Consider the following 20612-nt stretch of genomic DNA (forward strand, 5'->3'; position numbering starts at 1 on the left):
CTGATTTTGAATACAAACAAGTACGTTCTGGAATAAATAGAATGAAATGCCTTTGTCGCTTATCCTGTATCCTGCCCATGGAAAAAGGCTGTATGGCCTAGTGGGCCTGTTTTGTTCATACTTTGTCTTAGATCTTTTTTTAAATTTCTTTCCTTAATGTGTTTGAGGTAGGGTGGTATTCAGAAAATAGCCCTATTTGGTAAAAGACCAAGTCCATATTATGGCAAGAACAGCTCAAATAAGCAAAGAGAAACGACAGCCCATCATTACTTTAAGACATGGAGGTCAGTCAATCCAGAAAATGTCAAGAACTTTGAAAGTTTCTTCAAGTGCAATTGCAAAAACCATCAAGCGCTATAATGAAACTGGCTCTCATGAGAACCTCCACAGGAAAGGGAGACCCAGAGTTACCTCTGTTGCAGAGGATATGTTCATTAGAGTTAACTGCACCTCAGATTGCAGCCCAAATAAATGCTTCACAGAGTTCAAGTAACAAACATCAACATCAACTGTTCAGAGGAGACTGTGTGAATCAGGCCTTTGTGGTCGAATTACTGCAAAGAAACCACTACTAAAGGACACCAATAATAAGAAGAGAATTGCTTGGGCGAAGAAACACGAGCAATGGACATTAGACCGGTGGAAATCTGTCCTTTCGTCTAATGAGTCCAAATTTGAGATTTTTGGTTCCAACTGCTCTGTCTTTGTGAGACGCAGAGTAGGTGAACGGATGATCTTCGCATGTGTGGTTCACACCATGAAGCATGGAGGAGGAGGAGTGATGGTGTGGGGGTGCTTTGCTGGTGACCCTGTCAGTGATTTATTTAGAATTCAAGGCACACTTAACCAGCATGGCTATCACAACATTCTGCAACGATACGCAATCCCATCTGGTTTATGCTTAGTGGGACTATCATTTGTTTTTCAACAGGACAATGACCCAAAACACACCACCAGGCTGTGTAAGGGCTACTTGACCAAGGAGAGTGATGGAGTGCTGCATCAGATGACCTTGGCCTCCACAATCACCTGACCTCAACCCAATTGAGATGGTTTGGGATGAGTTGGACCACAGAGTAAAGGAAAAGCAGCCAACAAGTGCTCAGCATATGCGGGAACTCCTCCAAGACTGTTGGAAAAGCATTCCTCATGAAGCTGGTTGAGAGTGTGCAAAGCTGTCAAGACACAGGGTGGCTACTTCGAAAAATCTAAAATATATTTTGATTTGTTTAACACTTTTACTTGGTTACTACAAGATTCTATACGTGTTATTTCATAGTTTTGATGTCTTCACTATTATTCTACAATGTAGAAAATAGTAAAATTAAAAGAAAAACCTTTGAATGAGTAGGTGTGTCCAAACTTTTGACTGTTATTGTATATACTACTTTACTAATATGTATAGCTTATGAAACGTGATCGTTGATCAGATCTGATATGAAACTTGGAGGCGGTAAGCTGTTGTCTTGAAATTGAGATAAGGAGGGTGGCAAAAAAAGATTTAATGGGGGGAAAGACGCTAATAAAAGGTTATAAAAGGATGATGAAACAATTTAACTTAAAGTAGCTCACAATAGAAAAGTAAACACTAAGACTCAGGTCTTGTTTAGGCAGTGTTCAAGCATACCATTGACCATGACCTGGCCTTTTCTGGCTATTGTACATTCTGCATCTAATATAATTTGACTAAAGGCTTTTAAAGTGGAAGGTAGTGTCTGGTTACAGATAATTGATGCCAGGCTCACTGAGATGGATTGCTGCTATAAGCATAATTCAAAAGACTTCTGAGCTCCAGCATGCCAACTTTGAAAAAAGGTTAGAGTCGTCCTTTGAATTCCTCTACAGTAAGTCTCTGTTCCCACCCAAAAGCTTTCACAGCATACTGTATGACGTGACAGATCTGTTGTTTGCAAATCGTTTATTAGGCAACCGCTCCGAGGAAGTGCTTGTGTGTGAATGCACTGTGTGATCGAGTACAGTACAGACTGGGGTATGCACCCAATGTGAAAATATTCAGCATAACAGCTCCATATTGTTCCAAGTCTGGAAAAGCATTGCTAGCTGTCTGGTTTTCCATAGGGGTTATAATTTAACAACTGAAACAACTGTATTGCGATGATGAACATCAGGACACTGCTGCTTCGCATTTATCTCAGCCCCACTCAGTTAACTTTGTCTTTATTTTTAACTTGCATTTTTTGAGGTAAGCCCAATTTGAGACCAGGGTCTCATTCTCAATGGTGCCCTGAGAACAAATAATTCACAAATCAATATGATAATTCAATAAAACTGAAAAAAATAAACTTCGAGATAAATTATTACAAATCGACCAAAACACTCAGAAGCTTCAGTGAGTTCATTCCTCATCGGCATTCTAAACTGCCCTATTGGCACCAGGGATTGGAGATTTAATGAGATTTGTCAATTATTCAAAACAAGAGGGACATCAAGATTTGCTGCCCCATATTTGTATACTTTAGCAGAGAAGTGAGATGTTGGAAGCTTGTAAACAAAAAGGGAGAAATGAAGTGATCTACGGGAATTTAGAGAGGTCCAGACGACCTTCTTATAAAGGATGCAGTGACGAGTATTAAACCTGTCACCTGTGATAAAGCAAAGAGCGCTATGGTACACTGCAGCCAAAGGTTTTAGAGTAGCGGCTGCTGCATTCTGATACATGGTGTCGCCATAGTAAGGAGCTGGCAGGAAAGTTGCCTGTACAACTGCTTCCTGCTATTTGGGGAGAGGCTACTTTCAATATCAACTTTTTAACTAGCTCATCTGTTTATTTTTTTTAAACGTCAACATTTTGTCAATCCAAAAGCCCATATATTTATAGGCGGGAACCTGCTCGCTGAGAGAACCATCCAATGCATAAATATGTAGAAATATGTAAGATGTTTTACAACAAATAGAAAACAACATAAAACATCCATTTCCATCAATAATTTTTCCGACATAGCCTGGTCGGCAGTAGGGGCAATAGCGTACATGCATACAGATGAATGTTACAGATTTTTGCAGATAGACCAATATTGTTTATACTGAACAAAAATATAAACGCAACATGCAACAGTTTAAAAGATTTTACTGAGTCACAGTTCATATGAGGAAATCAGTCAATTTAAAAATTAATTAGGCCCTAATCTATGGATTTCAAATTACTGGGAATATAGATATGCATCTGTTGGTCACAGAATGGGCCTCAGAATCTCGTCACGATATCATCGATAAAATGCAATTGTGTTCGTTGTCCGTAGCTTATACCTGCCCATACCATAACCCCACCACCACCATGGGGCACTATGTTCACAACGTTGACATCAGCAAACTGCTCGCCCACACGATGCCATACATGGTCTGCTGTTGTGAGGCCGGTTGTATGTACTGCCAAATTCTCTAAAACGACATGGAAGGCGGTTTATGGTAGAGAAATTAACATAAAATTCTCTGGCAACAGCTCTGGTGGACATTCCTGCAGTCAGCATGCCAATTGCAAGCTTGCTCAAAACTTGAGACATCTGTGTTGTGTGACAAAGCTGCACATTTTAGATTGGAATTTTATTGTCCCCAGCACAAGGTGCACCTCTATAATGACCATGCTGTTTAACCAGCTTCTTGATATGCCACACCTGTCAGATGGATGGATTATCTTATCAAGCCATTTAGCACCGTTTCATAAATGTATTATGTCCAGGTCTAAAACCAGACTGGTACACACCTTTCAAAAAATGTTGAACCAGGAACAGATATAGCTCTTGGTTCTCTCCAGACCTGATTGCCCTTGACCAGCACAAAAACATCCTGTGCCATTCTGCATTAGCATCGAATAGCCCCCGTGATATGCAACTTTTCAGGGAAATTAGGAACCAATATACACAGGCAGTTAGGAAAGCTAAGGCTAGCTTTTTCAAACAGAAATGTTCATCTTGTAGCACAAACTCAAAAAAGTTCTGGGACACTGTAAAGTCCATGGAGAATAAGAGCAGCTGCCCACTGCACTGAGGCTAGGAAACACTGTCACCACTGATAAATCCACTATATTTGAGAATTTCAATATTCATTTTTCTACGGCTGGCCATGCTTTCCACCTGGCTACCACTACCCCGGTCAACAGCCCTGCACTCCCCACAGCAACTCGTCCATATACTACCCACCACTACGACCTGTACGCTTTCGTTGGCTGGCCCTTGCTTCATACTCGTCGCCAAACCTACTGGCTCCAGGTCATCTACAAGTCTCTGCTAGGTAAAGCCCCGCCTTATCTCAGCTCACTGGTCACCATAGCAGCACCCACCCGTAGCACGCACTCCAGCAGGTATATTTCACTGGTCACACCCAAAGCCAATTCCTCCTTTGGCCGCCTTTCCTTCAAGTTCTCTGCTGCCAGTGACTGGAACGAACTGCAAAAATCACTGAAGCTGGAGACTCATATCTCCCTCACTAGCTTTAAGCACCAGCTGTCAGAGCAGCTCACATATCACTGCACCTGTACATAGCCCATCTGTAAACAGCCCATCCAACTACCTCATCCCCATACTGAATAGATGTATTTATCTTGCTCCTTTGCACCCCAGTATCTCTACTTGCACATTCATCTTCTGCACATCTACCATTCCAGTGTTTAATTGCTATATTGTAATTACTTCGCCACCATGGCCTATTTATTGCCTTACCTCCCTTATCTTACCTCATTTGCACTCACTGTATATAGACTTTTCTTTTTTCTACTGTATTATTGACTGTTTGTTTATTCACTGCTGTCCTGTGTTGTTGTATGTGTCTTACTGTTGTGCTTTATCTTGGCCAGGTCACAGTTGTAAATGAGAACTTGTTCTCAACTAGCCTACCTGGTTAAATAAAGGTGAAATAAAAATTAAGAATATAATTTGAAGTTAAAACCGTTATTAGCTGAGAGTTTGCCAGTGATTCGAATAATTTTGCAAGGCAAGATAGTTTAGAAATTTGGCAGTAGTTATCTAGGTCCGAAGTATCCCTGCGTTTGTGAAGGGGCAGGACTTGCACCACCTTCCAGATCTTAGGGATAGCACCAGAAGCAATTTTTAAATAAAACATGTGGGGCAAAAGGTTCTACAATGAGGGGGGGTACAAAACTGCAGGAAAAAGGGTTGAAGCGAATCAGCTCCAGCAGATTTTTGTTTTAACATTTTTGCAACATCATTGACATGAAATGGTTCAAATAAAAATAAAAAATTAGCATCATTCTCTGCTATCTGTTTAGAGGTCAATAAGCTTAAATAGATGCCCCGAGGGGATTACATTGACATTGCAACACTCACTCTTATCCAGAGCAACTTACAATAAGTGCATTCAAATAAGGGGGCATGAACAATTTAACAACACGAGCCAAAGTCAAAGCCAAAAACCACAGTACTGCTGTAGAGTAAAAGAGCAAAGATTAAAAGTTCAACGCAATAATAGAAACAGTTCAGTGCAAAATCTATTGTAAGTTTTGCCTCAATTACAGTGATGCATTATGCGGTGTGTGTGTGTGTGAGGCATGGTTAAGTGCCCCATCATAGGTGATCAAGGTAAAATACATTTCTAGGAACTGGAGTGCTAGGAGCTGGAGGAGATGAGGGGAAGGACTCTCTCTGGAGTCTAAAGGAGCTGGAGGCCAGAGTGTCTTTTAGTCTGAAGAGACAGTTCTTTAGTCTGCAAGGTAAAATGAACACTGCTGTCCTGTCCTGTCCTGGTGGAGAGTTCATTAATGTAGGGTCAAAACAGAACAGTGTTGTGACTTTGATAGGTGACTCCAAGTGATATCAAAATGACCATACTTTCACAGATACTGGACTTAAATCAATGAAGTAGACCCCTCCAACTACCTGCTCTTTATTTAGCCATCTTACATATAAAGCCTTATTTGGGCATCAAAAATTGTGAATAACTCACCACAGGTTAATGAGAAGGGTGTGCTTGAAAGGATGCACATAACTTGAGAGAGTCTCAGTCTTAAATTATTTTTCACACACAGTCTGCTAGTGAGGGCCGAGAATCCACTCTCACATAGATACGTGGTTGCAAAGGGCATCAGTATCTTAACTGCGCGATTTGCCAAGACCGGATACTCAGCGCAGCCCAATCCAGAAATCTGGCAGTGGCTTCTGATTTAAATTCAATTTTCACAGAACAGCTTGTTGCAATTTCGATGAGGCTCTCTTGTTCAGATATTGGTAAGTGTGTGCCAGCCACAGTCAGAGGCTGACACTAAGATAGCATTGAATGAGCTTTATTCTGCCATAAGCAAACAATGAAATGCTCACTCAGGGGCGGCTCTCCGAGTAGCCAGGCAACATCCGCACTGAGCTAAAGGCTGGAGCTGCCACTTTCAAGGAGCGGAACTCTAACCCGGAAGCTTATAAGAAATCCCGCTATGCCCTCCGACGAACCATCAAACAGGAAAAGCGTCAATACAGGACTAAGATCGAGTTGTACTACACCGGCTCTGATGCTCGTCGGATGTGGCAGAGCCTGCAAACCATTAGACTACAAAGGGAAGCACAGCCGAGAGCTGCCCAGTGACACGAGCCTACCGGACGAGCTAAACTATTTCTATGCTCGCGTCGAGGCAAATAACACTGAAACATGCATGAGAGCACCAGCTGTACCGGAAGACTGTGTGCTCACGCTCTCCGCAGCCAATGTGAGTAAGACCTTTAAACAGGTCAACATTCACAAGGCCGCAGGGCCAGATGGATTACCAGGACGTGTACTGCGAGCATGCGCTGACCAACTTGTCTTCACTGACATTTTCAACCTCTCCCTGTCCGAGTCTGTAATACCAACATGTTTTAAGCAGACCACCATAGTGCCTGTGCCCAAGAACACTAAGTGTCAGAGGAAGGCCCTAAAAATTGTCAAAGACTCCAGCCACCCTAGTCATAGACTGTTCTCTCTGCTACCACACGGCAAGCGGTACCAGAGCGCCAAGTCTAGGTCCAAGATGCTTCTAAACAGTTTCTACCCCCAAGTCATAAGACTCCTGAACATCTAGTCAAACGGCTACCCAGACTACTCACATTTGCCCCCCCCTCCCCCTCCCCTCTCCACACCACTGCCACTCTCTGTTGTCATCTATGCATAGTCACTTTAATTAACTCTACCTACATGTACATACTACCTCAACTACCCGGTGCCCCCGCACATTGACTCTGTACCGGAACCCCCCTGTATTTATTGTTATTTTTTACTGCTATTCTTTAATTACTTGCTACTTTTATCGCTTATCCGTATTTTTTGAAACTGCACTGTCGGTTAGGGGCTCATAAGTAAGCATTTCACTGTAAGGTCTACACCTGTTGTTATTCGGCACTTGTGACTAATAAAACTTGATTTAAGTGGACTGGAGGCAGGGCATGAAAGGGATAACGAATCCAGTTGTTCGTGCCGTCCATTTCGGGAAAGTACCTGCATAATTTGAATGCAGACAGAGAAGAGAGCAAACTTCTTAATCATAGCCTCAATATTGTCCTGTACATTGAATATAGTTGCAGAGAGTCCCTGTAATCCTAGATTCAGATCATTGAGGCGAGAAAAAGCATCACCCAGATATGCCAGTCGTGTGAGAAACTCATCATGCAAGAGGTCAGACAAGTGAAAATGATGGTCAGTAAAGAAATTTTAAGCTCATCTCTCAATTAAAAAAAAAACGTGTCAATACTTTGCCCCTTGATAACTAGTGCAATTCTATATGTTGTAAAGCGTTACATGGTCGCTGCCCATATCATTGAATAATGCAGAAAATACACGAGAGTTCAGGGGCCTTGCTTTAACAAAGTTAACCATTTTCACTGTTGTGTCCAAAACGTCTTTCAAGCTGTCAGGCATTCCCTTGGCAGCAAGAGTCTCTCGGTGGATGCTGCAGTGTACCCAAGTGGTGTTGGGAGAAACTGCTTGCACGCATGTCTCCCTGTCATGGCTTTTGCGCCATCAGTACAGATACCAACACATCTTGACCATCAAAGTCCACTTTTTGTCACAAAGCTGTCCAGTACTTTAAAAATATCCTCTCCTGTTGTCCTGGTTTCCAGTGGTTTGCAGAAGCGGATGTCTTCCTTAATTGACCCCCCATAAATGTAACAGACATACACCAGGAGCTGTGCCAGACCCGCCATGTTTGTTGACTCATCCAGCTGTAACACATAGAATTAATTGGCTTGTATGCAAAACAGTAATTGTTTCAAAACATCTCCCGCCATGTCACTGATGCATCATGAAACATTGTCCCAGCCATATCCGCGGTAGCAGGAAGAATTAAGTCCTCCACAATAGTATGGGGCTTGCCTAGCCACTCGGTAGCTCACCATATATGACGCTTCTAGCCCCTTCTTGTTAATAGTATCTGTTGCTTTTATACATGTCTTACTACTCGAAAGTTGTCTTAATTCTCACTCAAAAAGCTCCCATGGCTTATTTTTCAAATTGGCATGTTTTGTTTCTAAATGTCTGCCCAAGAGTGAAGGTTTCACCCACGAGAGAGTAACGGTTAATGTGATTCGTTGTTAATTATTTGACTACGCTACCTGTATTTGACATTGTGTTGTTATTTCGTTGAACACATTTTATTTTTGGCAGTGCAACGAGGCTACTCAGGCGAGAAAAAAAACCTCACCCAAATGTATAGCCCTGTTGGAAAATATAAATGGACTGTTTGAAAATGTGAAAAAAAATGTCATTTGGCATACCCCCGACAGCATTGCGCATAGCCCAGTTTGGGAATACCTGATTTAGACCATATGCAGGCCATATAAAGTTAAAACCTGTGCTGCTGGTAAAAGTTTGAGTAGACTTTAGCCTACTAAATAAATGTAGGCTATTTTTAAAGCCTATAGACTATTCTATTATGGGAATTGTTTATTTAACCCATTTAATCCCATGGGACACATATAGTGAAAGAAAAACCTTTTGTACTTTACAGGCTGTAGAGAAGTTACATTTGTACTTATCAAATGTTTCATATATTATTATATGATTTCTCAAAATGGTCACAAGACCACAAGCATAATTCTCCAAGGTGTACTTTTCAGATGAATTTGGCACCTGAACTCTGTATGCAACAGCTTTAGCAACAAATACATTGTTGACATTTTAAAATATTTTCTTTGTAAATATGTTTAAATGTCTAGTTTACATACTGTATGTGTCTTAATTTTCAATACATTGAATCCATGATGCGCGTGGTATATGAAAATAACTTAGCGGTCACATTTGTGACCAATGGGACAATACAGTGGCACTAATTTATTATATATATACAAATGTATGTGGACAATCCTTCAAATTAGTGGATTTGGCTATTTCAGCCAAACCCGTTTCTGACAAATGCATAAAATCGAGCACACAGCAAGGCAATCTCCATAGACAAACATTGGCAGTAGAATGGCCTTACTGAAGAGCTCAGTGACGTTCAACGTGGCACCGTCATAGGATTCCACCTTTCCAACAAGTCAGTTCATCAAATTCATACCCTGCTAGAGCTGCCACGGTCAACTGTAAGTGCTGTGAAGTGGTAAGCCACACAAGTTCACAGAACGCTGAATGCTGTAGTGAGTAAAAATCATCTGTCCTCGGTTGCAACACTCACTACCGAGTTCCATACTGCCTCTGGAAGCAATGTCTGTGCAAGAACTGTTCATCGGGAGCTTCATGAAATAGGTTTCCATGGCCGAGCAGCCGCACACAAGCCTAAGATCACCATGCGCAATGCCAAGAGTCAACTGGAGTGGTGTAAAGCTCGCAGCCATTGGACTCTGGAGCAGTGGAAAGCCTTTTCTTGAGTGACGAATTGCGCTTCACCATCTGGCAGTCTGACGGACGAATCTGGGTTTGGCGGATGCCAGGAGAACGCTACCTAAACTGTAAAGTTTAGTGGAGGAGGAATAATGGTCTGGGGCTGTTTTTCATGTTTCGGGCTAGGCTAAAAGCTAAGGGAAATCTAAAGGCTACAACATACAGTACAATGACATTCTTGATGATTCTGTGCTTCCAACTTTGTGGTAACAGTTTGGGAAGGCCCTTTCCTGTTTCAGCATAACAATACCCCCATGCACAAAGCTAGGTCCATACAGAAATGGTTTGTCAAGATCTGTGTGGAAGAACTTGATTGGCCTGCACAGAGCCCCGACCTCAACCCCATCAAACACCTTTGGGATGAATTGGAATGCCGACTGCGAGCCAGGTCTAATCGCCCAACATCAGTGCCCGACCTCACTAATTCTCTTGTGGCTGAATGGAAGCAAGTCCCTGCAAAAATGTTCCAACATCTAGTGGAATGCCTTCCTAGAAGAGTGGAGGCTGTTACAGCATCAAAGGAGAGACCAACTCCATATTAATTCCCATGATTTTGGAATGAGATGTTTGACGAGCAGGTGTCCACATAATTTTGGTCATGTAGTTTCTTTAATCATAGCAGATTATTCTTTTTCAGTAGATTGAAGTGGCGTTGGGTTATGGATATTGTCACGCCCTGATCAGTTTCACCTGTCTGTGTGATTGTCTCAACCCCCCTCCAGGTGTCGCCCATCTTCCCCATTATCCCCTTTGTATTTATACCTGTGTTCTCTGTTTGTCTGTTGCCAGTTCATCTTGTTTGTCAAGTCAACTAGTCTACGGGTGCTATCATGGGCTGGAGTCCGTTCTGCCACGCCCATTGTCTGAAGTCGGCGCAACCTTGCTCCGAACCTCTCCGCCATTCTCGCGGAGTACCAGGACCTCCGGGAGTTGTTCAACAAGTCCCGGGCCACTTTCCTTCCGCCGCACCGCCCCTATGACTGCAGGATTGACCTTCTCCCTAGCACCACGCCACCCTGGGGATGTCTGTACTCTCTGTCGGAACCAGAGCTATGGAGACCTACATTGGGGACTCCCTAGCTGCAGGATTTATCCGTTCCTCTTCCTTTCCCACAAGGTTCTTCTTCGTGGAGAAAAAGGACAAGACCCTGCGCCCGTGCATTGACTACCGGGGACTCAATGACATTACTGTGAAGAACCGTTATCCACTACCACTCATTTCCTCTGCCTTCGAGCCACTCCAGGGGCCACTGTTTTCTCCAAGCTGGATCTACGAAACGCCTACCACCTGGTGTGGATACGAGAGGAAGACCGCCTTCAACATTCATTGCGCAGCCGTCTCAGCCGAACCCTGAACGGGGGGGGCATATAACCGGATGTTTGTGCCTGACGCTGTCCGCTCTGTGGTCCTGGAGTGGGCCCATTCCTCCAGGCTTGCCTGTCACCCGGGCTCCCGTCGGACCCTGGCCTTCGAGCGACAACGCTTTTGGTGGCCTACTATGGTTCCGGATGTTGCCGTGTTTGTCTCCGCCTGCACGGTCTGCGCACAGAACAAGACTCCTTGGCAAGCTCCAACCACTGCCTGTCCCTCACCGTCCCTGGTCCAATATATCCCTGGCATTTGTCACGGGTCTCCCCCCGTCTGAGGGCAACACTGCCATCCTGACGGTGGTCGACCAATTTTCCAAAGCCACCCACTTCATTCCTCTCCGCAAACTACCCTTGGCCAAGGAGACGGCCCAGCTTATGGTGCAGCACGTCTTCCTGGATCCACAGACTCCCGATGGACATGGTCTCCGACCGGGGTCCGCAGTTCTTGTCCCAGTTCTGGAAGGCGTTCTGCATGCTCATTGGGTCATCGACCAGCCTGTCCTCCGGATTCCACCCCCAGTCCAACGGCCAGTCGGAGCAAGCCAACCAGGACTTAGAGACGACTCTTCGCTGCCTAGTTTCCACCAACCCTACCACCTGGAGTCAGCAACTGGTATGGGTTGAGTACGCCCGCAACACCCTTCCTTGCTCTGCCACGGGTCTCTCGCCCTTCGAGTGTTCCTTGGGATATCAGCCTCCGCTCTTCCCCAAGCAAAAGGAGGAAGTCAGCAATCCCTCTGCCCAGATGTTCATCCGCCGCTGTCGCCGTACCTGGAATAGAGCCCGGGCCGCTCTGTTGAAGACCACTTCCAGGTCTATGCGACAAGCGGAGGGGTGTACTGTCACGCCCTGATCGGGTTTCACCTGTCTGTGTGATTGTCTCAACCCCCCTCCAGCTGTCACCCATCTTCCACATTATCCCCTGTGTATTTATATCTGTGTTCTCTGTCTGTTGCCAGTTCATCTTGTTTGTCAAGTCAACCAGTATTTTTATTGTCAGCTCCTGCTTTTCCCAGTCTCTTCTTTTTCTCGCCTGCCTGACCACTCTGCCTTCCCCTGAGGCTGCCTGCCGACCTGTACCTTTGCCCCACCTCTGGATTATTGACCTCTGCCTACCCTGACCCTGCCTGCCGTCCGGTACCGTTGCCCCACCTCTGATTTACTGACCCCTGTCTGCCTTGACCTGTCTATTGCCTGCCCCTGTTGGATTATTAAACCATTGTTAATTCGACACTGTCTGCATCTGGGTTTTACGTTCATACCTGATAGATGTACTTGATCAAGATGATCTTCCAGATGATTTTGCCACTATCCACCAGCCTTTACATAATGTTTAAATCAGTGATTCTATCCGTAAAATATTTTGTTATTTCTGAGGGAATTGGCCGTGTATAGACCCGTAAACTGAATTAGTGTAATAATTTAACAAATATTTAATGTCGATAGATTTGTTTATTGTCTCTTGCACAAAGGTATACCTGGGTTATGTTAGTTTTGCTGAATAGTCACAAGTGTAGACCTGGTTTATCAGCGTAATGGGACATGTCGTTCGTTCTAAATGTTCCATTGCCATACTGGCTGGCAACGTTCTTATCCCTTGTTTGCTAGCGAGCCAACTACGGTTAATTTAGTCACATCCAAAAGTCACATGCAGCCAGAATAACAGCAAAGTAGCTATATTTGCATATGCTGTTTTCTAGTGACATTTATTTGGATACATCCATAACAATGAGCTAATGAGGCACGATTTCACCTGGCATAGAAAAAAGTACTCACTTGTCAGGACACTGCTGTTCAGAGGAGCTTGCCAACAACACAGCTACAGTAACACAAGGACTTCAAACTGAAGCTGGAAAGACTGCAAATTAGTGGCGTAATCTTTTTTTCAATTGACATTTTTTTGTATATGCCTATCTGTCTCGTCCCGACTTGTTCATTACTATTGGACAGCAGAAGATCAAATTTCAATATTGAAACAATGTTGCAAATATTGGAGAGACAGACAGGAAGGTTTATACAAATCTCTGCTGTTGAAAACACATTTTCAAAAATGGGAGATCATTTCTACATGCTTTTTATAGTGGAGATCAAGTTCATAAGTTGCCTGGCTGGGCTGATGAGTGGATTGCGCAGTCAGAAGGAACAGAGTAAATAGGCATTTTAACATCATAGATTTAGCCGATGGCAACTTGTGGAATCGACACCGGCTGGATTGCGGTTTTAACCAATCAGGATTAGACCCATTGGGTTCAAGCACAGGTGCATACTTTGTAGGTACATTGCCTTTGGAAAGTATTCAGACCCCTTGACTTTTTCCACATTTTCTTACGCTGCAGCCTTATTCTAAAATATATTGAATTGTTTATTTTCCTCAATCTTCACACAATACCCTATAATGACAAAGCAAAAACTGTTTATAATTTTTTGCTCATGTATATAAAAAAATATATATATATACACACACACACACACACACACACACACACACACAACTATTCAGACCCTTTACTCAGTACTTTGTTGAAGCACCTTTTGGCAGCGATTACAGTATCGAGTCTTCTTGGGTATGACGCTACAAGCTTGGCACACCTGTATTTGGGGAGTTTCTTCCATTCTTCTCTGCAGATCCGTCAGCTATTTTCAGGTCTCTCCAGAGATGTTTGTCCAGGCTCTGGCTGGGCCACTCAATGACATTCAGAGACTTGTCCCGAAGCCCCTCCTGCGTTGTCTTGGCTGTGTTCTTAGGGTCGTTGTCCTGTTGGAATGTGAACCTTCGCCAGAGTCTGAGGTCCTGAGTGCTCTGGAGCAGGTTTTCATCAAGGATCTCTCTGTACATTGCTCCGTTCTTTCTTGCCTCGGTCCTGACTAGTCTCCCAGTCCTTGCAGCTGAAAAACATCCTCACAGCATGATGCTGCCATCACCATGCTTCACCCTAAGGATGGTGCCAGGTGTCCTCCAGACGTGACGCTTGGCATTCAGGTCAAAGAGTTCAATTTTGGTTTCATCAGACCAGAGAATCTTGTTTCTCATGGTCTGAGAGTCTTTAGGTGCCTTTTGGTAAACTCCAAGCGGGCTGTCATGTGCCTTTTTCTGAGAAGTGGCTTCTGTCTGGCCACTCTACCATAAAGGCCTGATTGGTGTAGTGCTGCAGAGATGCTTGTCCTTCTGGAAGGTTCTCCCATCTCCAGAAAGGAACTCTAGAGCTCTGTCAGAGTGACCATTGGGTTCTTGGTCACCTCCCTGACCAAGCCTTTCTCCCCCGATTACTCAGTTTGGCTGGGTGGCCAGCTCTAGGAAGAGTCTTGGTGGTTCCAAACTTATTCCATTTAAGAATGGAGGCCACTGTGTTCTTGGGGACCTTCAATGCTGCAGAAATGTTTTGGTACCCTTCCCAAGATCTGTGCCTCGACACAATCCTGTCTCGGAGATCTATGGATAATTCCTTTGACTTATTGGCTTGGTTTAATTTTCGCTGACATGCACTGTCAACTGTGGGACCTTATATAGACAGGTGTGCGCCTTTCCAAATCATGTCCAATAAATTGAATTTACCACAGGTGGACTGCAATAAAGTTGTAGAAACATCTCAAGGATGATCAATGGAAACAGGATGTACCTGAGCTCAATTGAGTCTTATAGCAAAGGGTCTGAATACTTTATTTTTAATACATTTGCAAAAATTCTAAAAACCTGTTCGCTTTGTCATTATGTGGTATTGTGTGTAGATTGCTGAGGAATTGTTTTTATTTAATCCATTTTAGAATAGGGCTGTAAAGTAACAAGATGTGGAAAAAGTCTGAATACTTTCACTGTATGTCAATTGGAGCTGAAGTACAGGTGTAGACCTAGTTTGTGTAACTACGCCAGCCCAGGACATCCACATCCGGCTTCTTCAACTGCGGGATCGTCTGAGACCAGCCACCTAGAAAGCTGATTAAACTGTGGGTTTGCACAACAGAAGAATTTCTGCACAAACTTTCAGAAACAGTCTCATCTGCGTGCTCGTTGTCCTCACCAGGGTCTTGACCTGTGACTCATTTCAGGAAACTAGGCGTATGTAGCGCGTCCCTACTTCACAGGAGAGCCATTTGAACATAACTTTTTTTTAAATCAAAATGCGTTTTTTGGCAGAAATGCCTTCTGGGTGTGTAGGTAATCCTGTCTAACGCAAGTTTTGAAATCAGTGGAATTAGAGTATGAAAGCTAAGGAGATGGAGAAAACACCTGTCTTCGGATTATATCTTCAAACTAAGGGCAATCATGGTATCCGTGACAGAGAGGGAGAAGCGTCCATGTATCCCAGCATACATGTATACGGTAAGATAGTCTAGCTAGCTACATTTTCAGATATTACATTTCTAATTTTGTCAGAAAGTCATTTCCATTTCAAGTTAAAGTGTATTGTTAGCTAGCTAGCTAACGTTAGCTGGCTGGCTCACTAGCTAACGTTACAAGTATGATCTGTGTAGTAATATTATTCGTATCTCAGAGCCATTTGCTTTGCTAGTTATTGCCTAATGTTAGCTAGCTAACATTGAACCTGGTTGGTTAGCTACCTGCAGATTCATGCAAGGTAGTAATGTCATGAGTTGGGATTATGGTTCATTGTTTAGCTAGCTAGCTACATGTCTTAACAAAAGACTCCACTATGCAAGTAACTATTTCAATAGAATGTTAAATGATGTCACTGCAACAACAGTTGATAGACGTAGCTGGGAAATTCGCTCTGGCTATCTACTCCGATTTCAGAGCACTCTCGTCCGAGTGTGCAAGAGCTCAGAAAAACTGACAAATTTACAAACACCTAACACCCGTTGAATATGGCCGGTGTCAGGAAACGTTGGCAAAAAAGCGTAAATTGTTGCAAGCAGCACAGTTGCAATCACCAACGCTCTAGATAACATATAAACAGCCCAAATAGCTCTGCTAGGACGAGTAAAATGGTCAGAGTGAGCTGTTCTCTCATTTCTGTCTGGAAGTAGCTAGCAAGCTAGCCAAGGTTAGCCAGTTTGCTTGGGTGGTTGACTGCTATTGTTAGGATAGAACGCTTGGATATGGGTGGGCTCAGCTCTCGGAACAAATCTATGCGGGTTGGTCGGGTTGTGGAGAAAACTATCCTGATGTTGGGTATCGGGTGGAGCTCGGAATTGATGTCTCCGGCATGGGGTGGGTGCGACTCCAACAAAAACTGACCCGTGCAGGTCAGGACTATCTCCAACTGGAGAGTTCAGAGTCAATGTGTGATCATTGTTTCCACTCGGTCCATTACAGCAGTGGTTTGTACTGCACTTTAGAAACAGTGTGAAGGAGATGGACGTAGTAATTCTCCATTGAAGAAGAGAGCAACTAAATTCTTCTCCATTGCAAAATAGAATATAGGCAATACGAAAGTACACTAGCCTATATGTACACTTTTATTGTCAGTTTGGTGAAATAAATACATTCTGTATGTATGACGCTGTTTACAATAATCACAGACTCCATGATGCATGTTTTTGTAAAACGCTGTGTATAATAACCCTTTAATAATTGTGTGACGCATTTTCCTACATTCGCCTTCGCTCTATGCTGCTGCTGCTTGGGAGTGAGAATCCTTTCTTTCATCCTGCCTGCAATTGTAAAATCCCTGCTTCTTCTTCGCTTCATTGCAAACCCCCCCTGTATGTCTGTCTGTCTCGCCCCTTGGATGACTCAGCTCTTTCTCAGATTTATTTCTCAGGGTCTTTGAGGAGACGGCCGGGGGTGGGTTTCATACAATGGTATAACCCACCTAGGTCTGGAAATGTATGAATCCACCAGTCAGCCTCCACTGACTCCCCCTCTTGAGAGATGGCAGGTCTGGAATGATGCTGGGAGTTTTTTTTTCTCTCCCCTGAATCAACCAGGCAGCACATTCTACCCAATAGAGTGAATGAAATTACCTTGGGAGGTGATAGGTACTGCATGCTTTGTATTAGATGGTTTATTGCTTTATTGTCACTGGAAACACAGGTAGGCTTATACTGTTGTAGAAACATGCAGGACTAACTCAATATCACATGATGTCTCCCTGAGAATATAAACTATGTATAAACTACAAACATTTGTATAGGGTAGAATGCATAAGCTACATAGAAATAGGTTTTACTGAACACTTCATATGCTGTAATCAGTAGTTACAGTTTTATGAAGAGTAGGCAACACTTAAAGGCATTTTATAACACTTCCACACAGGTACTCTTTGTCAACTGTTCTTTGCACTTTGCATGTTCAGAGACAACCTTACCTTTCAACTGTACCGGGGTAAAGTTAGCATGATGTTTGATATTAGTTTGTTTGACATTCATGTCAAGTAATGTTGATAATTCTCCCTCCCTCTTGTTACTTTCTAGCATGCCTTCACTCCTAAAACATGTAGGCTACATTACATGACATTTTTGTGTCGACTATGGGACTTATTGAATCTTTATGAAAGAAACCAAACGTATTTTGACAAATTCAAGCAGTAGGCCTAGTACACAGTCTATCCCTATCCTATAAGATACTAATTTCCACCGGAATAGCTTTCAGGCACATGATCCTATTAATATGTGTCCAGTCAACAAAGAATAGGATGATAACAGTGATGTGGACTGATTATGATAGTCTACTACTGGAGAGATCACTTACTCTAAGTATGTAGCATTTCAATGTTTTTGTTTGTTCTACATGTTGTGAGATCCTATAAAATACAATATACTGCAAAATATGTAGCTGATTATTGTTGCAATGTCAGTCTATGCAGTGAGTGGACATTGAGGGATTCTCACTGTTTTAAAGTAACCACACCATAGGTTGCTTCAGCGTCATCAGCTACAGCAGCAGCAGGCTGTGCAGCCTGGTCTCATTGACTACACGTAATATAGTAAATGTTAATCCGAGACACTCATCAGTATAATATGCTACTTGATACGGTTACATAAGACAGGTTACTTTGGCAAAAACGAAAATAGGGTGGTAGGCTTTTAACTCGAATTTCTAGCAACCCAAAGGTTGCGTGTTTGAATCTCACCACAGACAGTTCAGCATTTTAGCAACTATTTACTACTTTTTAGCTACTTTGCAACTACTTAGCATGTTAGCTAACCATTCCGCTAACCTTAAAACCCTTTAACCTATTGCCTAACCTTAACCCATAACTTCTAGCCTAGCTAACGTTAGCCACCTAGCTAATGTTAGCCACAACAAATTGCAATTTGTAGTATATCATACGAATTGTAATATGCAACATATCATAGAAATGATGGACAGACATCGAGAACTTAATACATACCATACGAAACGTAACATATCCTACTAATTGTGGTATCCCGGATTTTCGTTTACTATCTTATGTCTACCCCTGAGTCCAGGTTGCAGCTGTGCTCTCGGGTGAATTTGCAATAGCAGCACAGAGGCCATATTCGCCATAAAACTGTTTATTGTCAACAGTGCAATTTATCCTTGGCCTACAACATTCAATCTGATAGTTGCATTTTAATGTTGGGGATTTTTTGTAAATCCCTATGAATGACATGTCGAGAAACCACTCACTCTGCGTATCCCGTCCGCCAGGGAAGCCTGCTGTCCCTCTTCAACGTCAGCACCGGTCGAGAAGCATGTTCTGTCGAGTATTGAAGAAGCTCTGGTGTAAGATCCAGAAACTCAGGTCGACCGTAGGGGAACCGTGGAGGCAGACCGTCCTGGTGACAGTTCTGGTGGTGAACGTTCCCGGATCCGTGGTGCTGGTGATGACCGTGGGGCATCATTCCACCCACCAGCGTGGACATCGCATTTTTGACTTTGCTAATCATTGCGATAGAAATAATAAACCGATACAGAAATGAATGAAAAGCCTAATAATAGTACCGTAGTGAATAAAAAAATACAACGATGAACAGCATTTCAGGAAGCAATCGGTCCCAGCCCCATGTGACGTTTGACAGACACTGTTTTCCTCATTGAAAATATAGCCTACCCCTTCCCCACTCAGTGCGTATACTAATCTCAGAAGGCAGGGTTTTAGTGAACGCTGTTGTGGGGGGGAGACGCACTGCAAATTGCGCGCCAGTCTGGATTGGACACAAAATAACCATTCCCTGTCACAATGAAGACAAGATCACTCTTGAGCAGTGCTGTTGATCAATTATCAGTGTCGTGTATTCATGTCTGCAAAGGGAAGCCAGGCATCCGAAATCAATTTACAAAAAATAATAAAAAACAATGTATCTTTCGTCTCTCATAAATGGCATTCAATTCGCATGCGGCTGATTGTATCTCACTGGTTAAAGCATACGAGCGAACGAAACAGCGCCCCTCTGTCTCTGTATGTGTAGCATATCTATATGATACTGTCTGGTCAGAAAGAGTATGACATTGTTGCTGGTATTAGCGTTGAATACAATGAGCATTTGGCCTCCCTTGATAGAAAAAATCTATAAAATAATAGCCAATGAGCATTGAGCTAAACTGAGTCATCTCAATTGTGAATGGTCCTGGCTCACCAAAAAAAAAAGTGTCAAGGGAAGCCATTTAGGATTTGGCTTCACATCAATCACATCACAAGCCAAACATCATTATTGATAGAAAAAAACTTGAATTGTTGCATCTCATTGTTCCGGTGGCTAGCTAGCTTGCTAAAATCGTCCCTTGCCTAAATTAACCATGTATGGAGATAGGGATTTGGACTTTTACTTAATTCTTTGTACTGGCCGATGATTATAACGGTGATTCTGATCCAACCATAAATTAATACATTTATGCCCCTGGCCTAAGAGGATGGAAGTTCAACATGTAGGCATATGTATGCTAATTTTAACTAGCTGGCCTGGCGTATCATTGCCCATGAAAGGAAGTTAGGCTAGCGAGCAAGTATTTTGGCCAGTCTGCTTAGGACAACAAAAACTAAAATCAAACAATTGAAAATATATACAAATAAAAGTTTGACAGAGTCCTAGACCATTTAGGCAACATGAAAGAGGAGGATGTCATTGGCATTTCTCTACAAGTAGGATGAGTCAACATGTTTTTTCTACTTGCGCGCACACACAGAGAAATCAGTACCATGGACAGCCACATCATATTTAGCTTATGTTGATGGTCCCATTACGGCTCTGCTTCTCAAGAGACGGGGAATAGTGTTGCCTCCCTGTATTCAGGTATAGGCCAAGCCTACTACTGTCTCAGCTAAGAGGTCTAGACCTTTATGGCACAGGGCAGGTAGCTTGTGCATTTGTCCTCTAATTGCAAAGTTGCTAATTCCAGAGTAGAAAGCCCCCAAATGATTACACTACTACAAGGAGTTTATTATGGTGGACTGCCAATTCCACCACAATCTTGATATTTTTTCAAGGGTAATGCATATTTTTAGGTCAGAAAAACATAATCCAAAAAAACGTGTGTTATGCTCATTTAAAAGCGGTAGCCTAAT

The 20612-nt window shown here is 43.0% G+C and overlaps 1 protein-coding gene across 1 annotated transcript in view; it reads right to left on the minus strand.

The window, feature by feature from the left end:
- The window catches only part of ppm1j (protein phosphatase, Mg2+/Mn2+ dependent, 1J), a 50354-nt gene extending 31172 nt beyond the window's left edge, over positions 1-19182 (minus strand). Inside the window, exon 1 of the mRNA XM_029694880.1 lies at positions 18737-19182. Coding sequence (XP_029550740.1) covers positions 18737-18996 — 260 coding nt within the window. The 5' untranslated portion in view covers positions 18997-19182. The remainder of the gene's footprint in view (positions 1-18736) is intronic.
- Between the last annotated feature and the right edge of the window lie 1430 nt (positions 19183-20612).

The sequence above is a fragment of the Salmo trutta genome, chromosome 16 (genome assembly GCF_901001165.1).
Source record: "Salmo trutta chromosome 16, fSalTru1.1, whole genome shotgun sequence".
In the NCBI taxonomy this organism is placed as follows: domain Eukaryota; kingdom Metazoa; phylum Chordata; class Actinopteri; order Salmoniformes; family Salmonidae; genus Salmo; species Salmo trutta.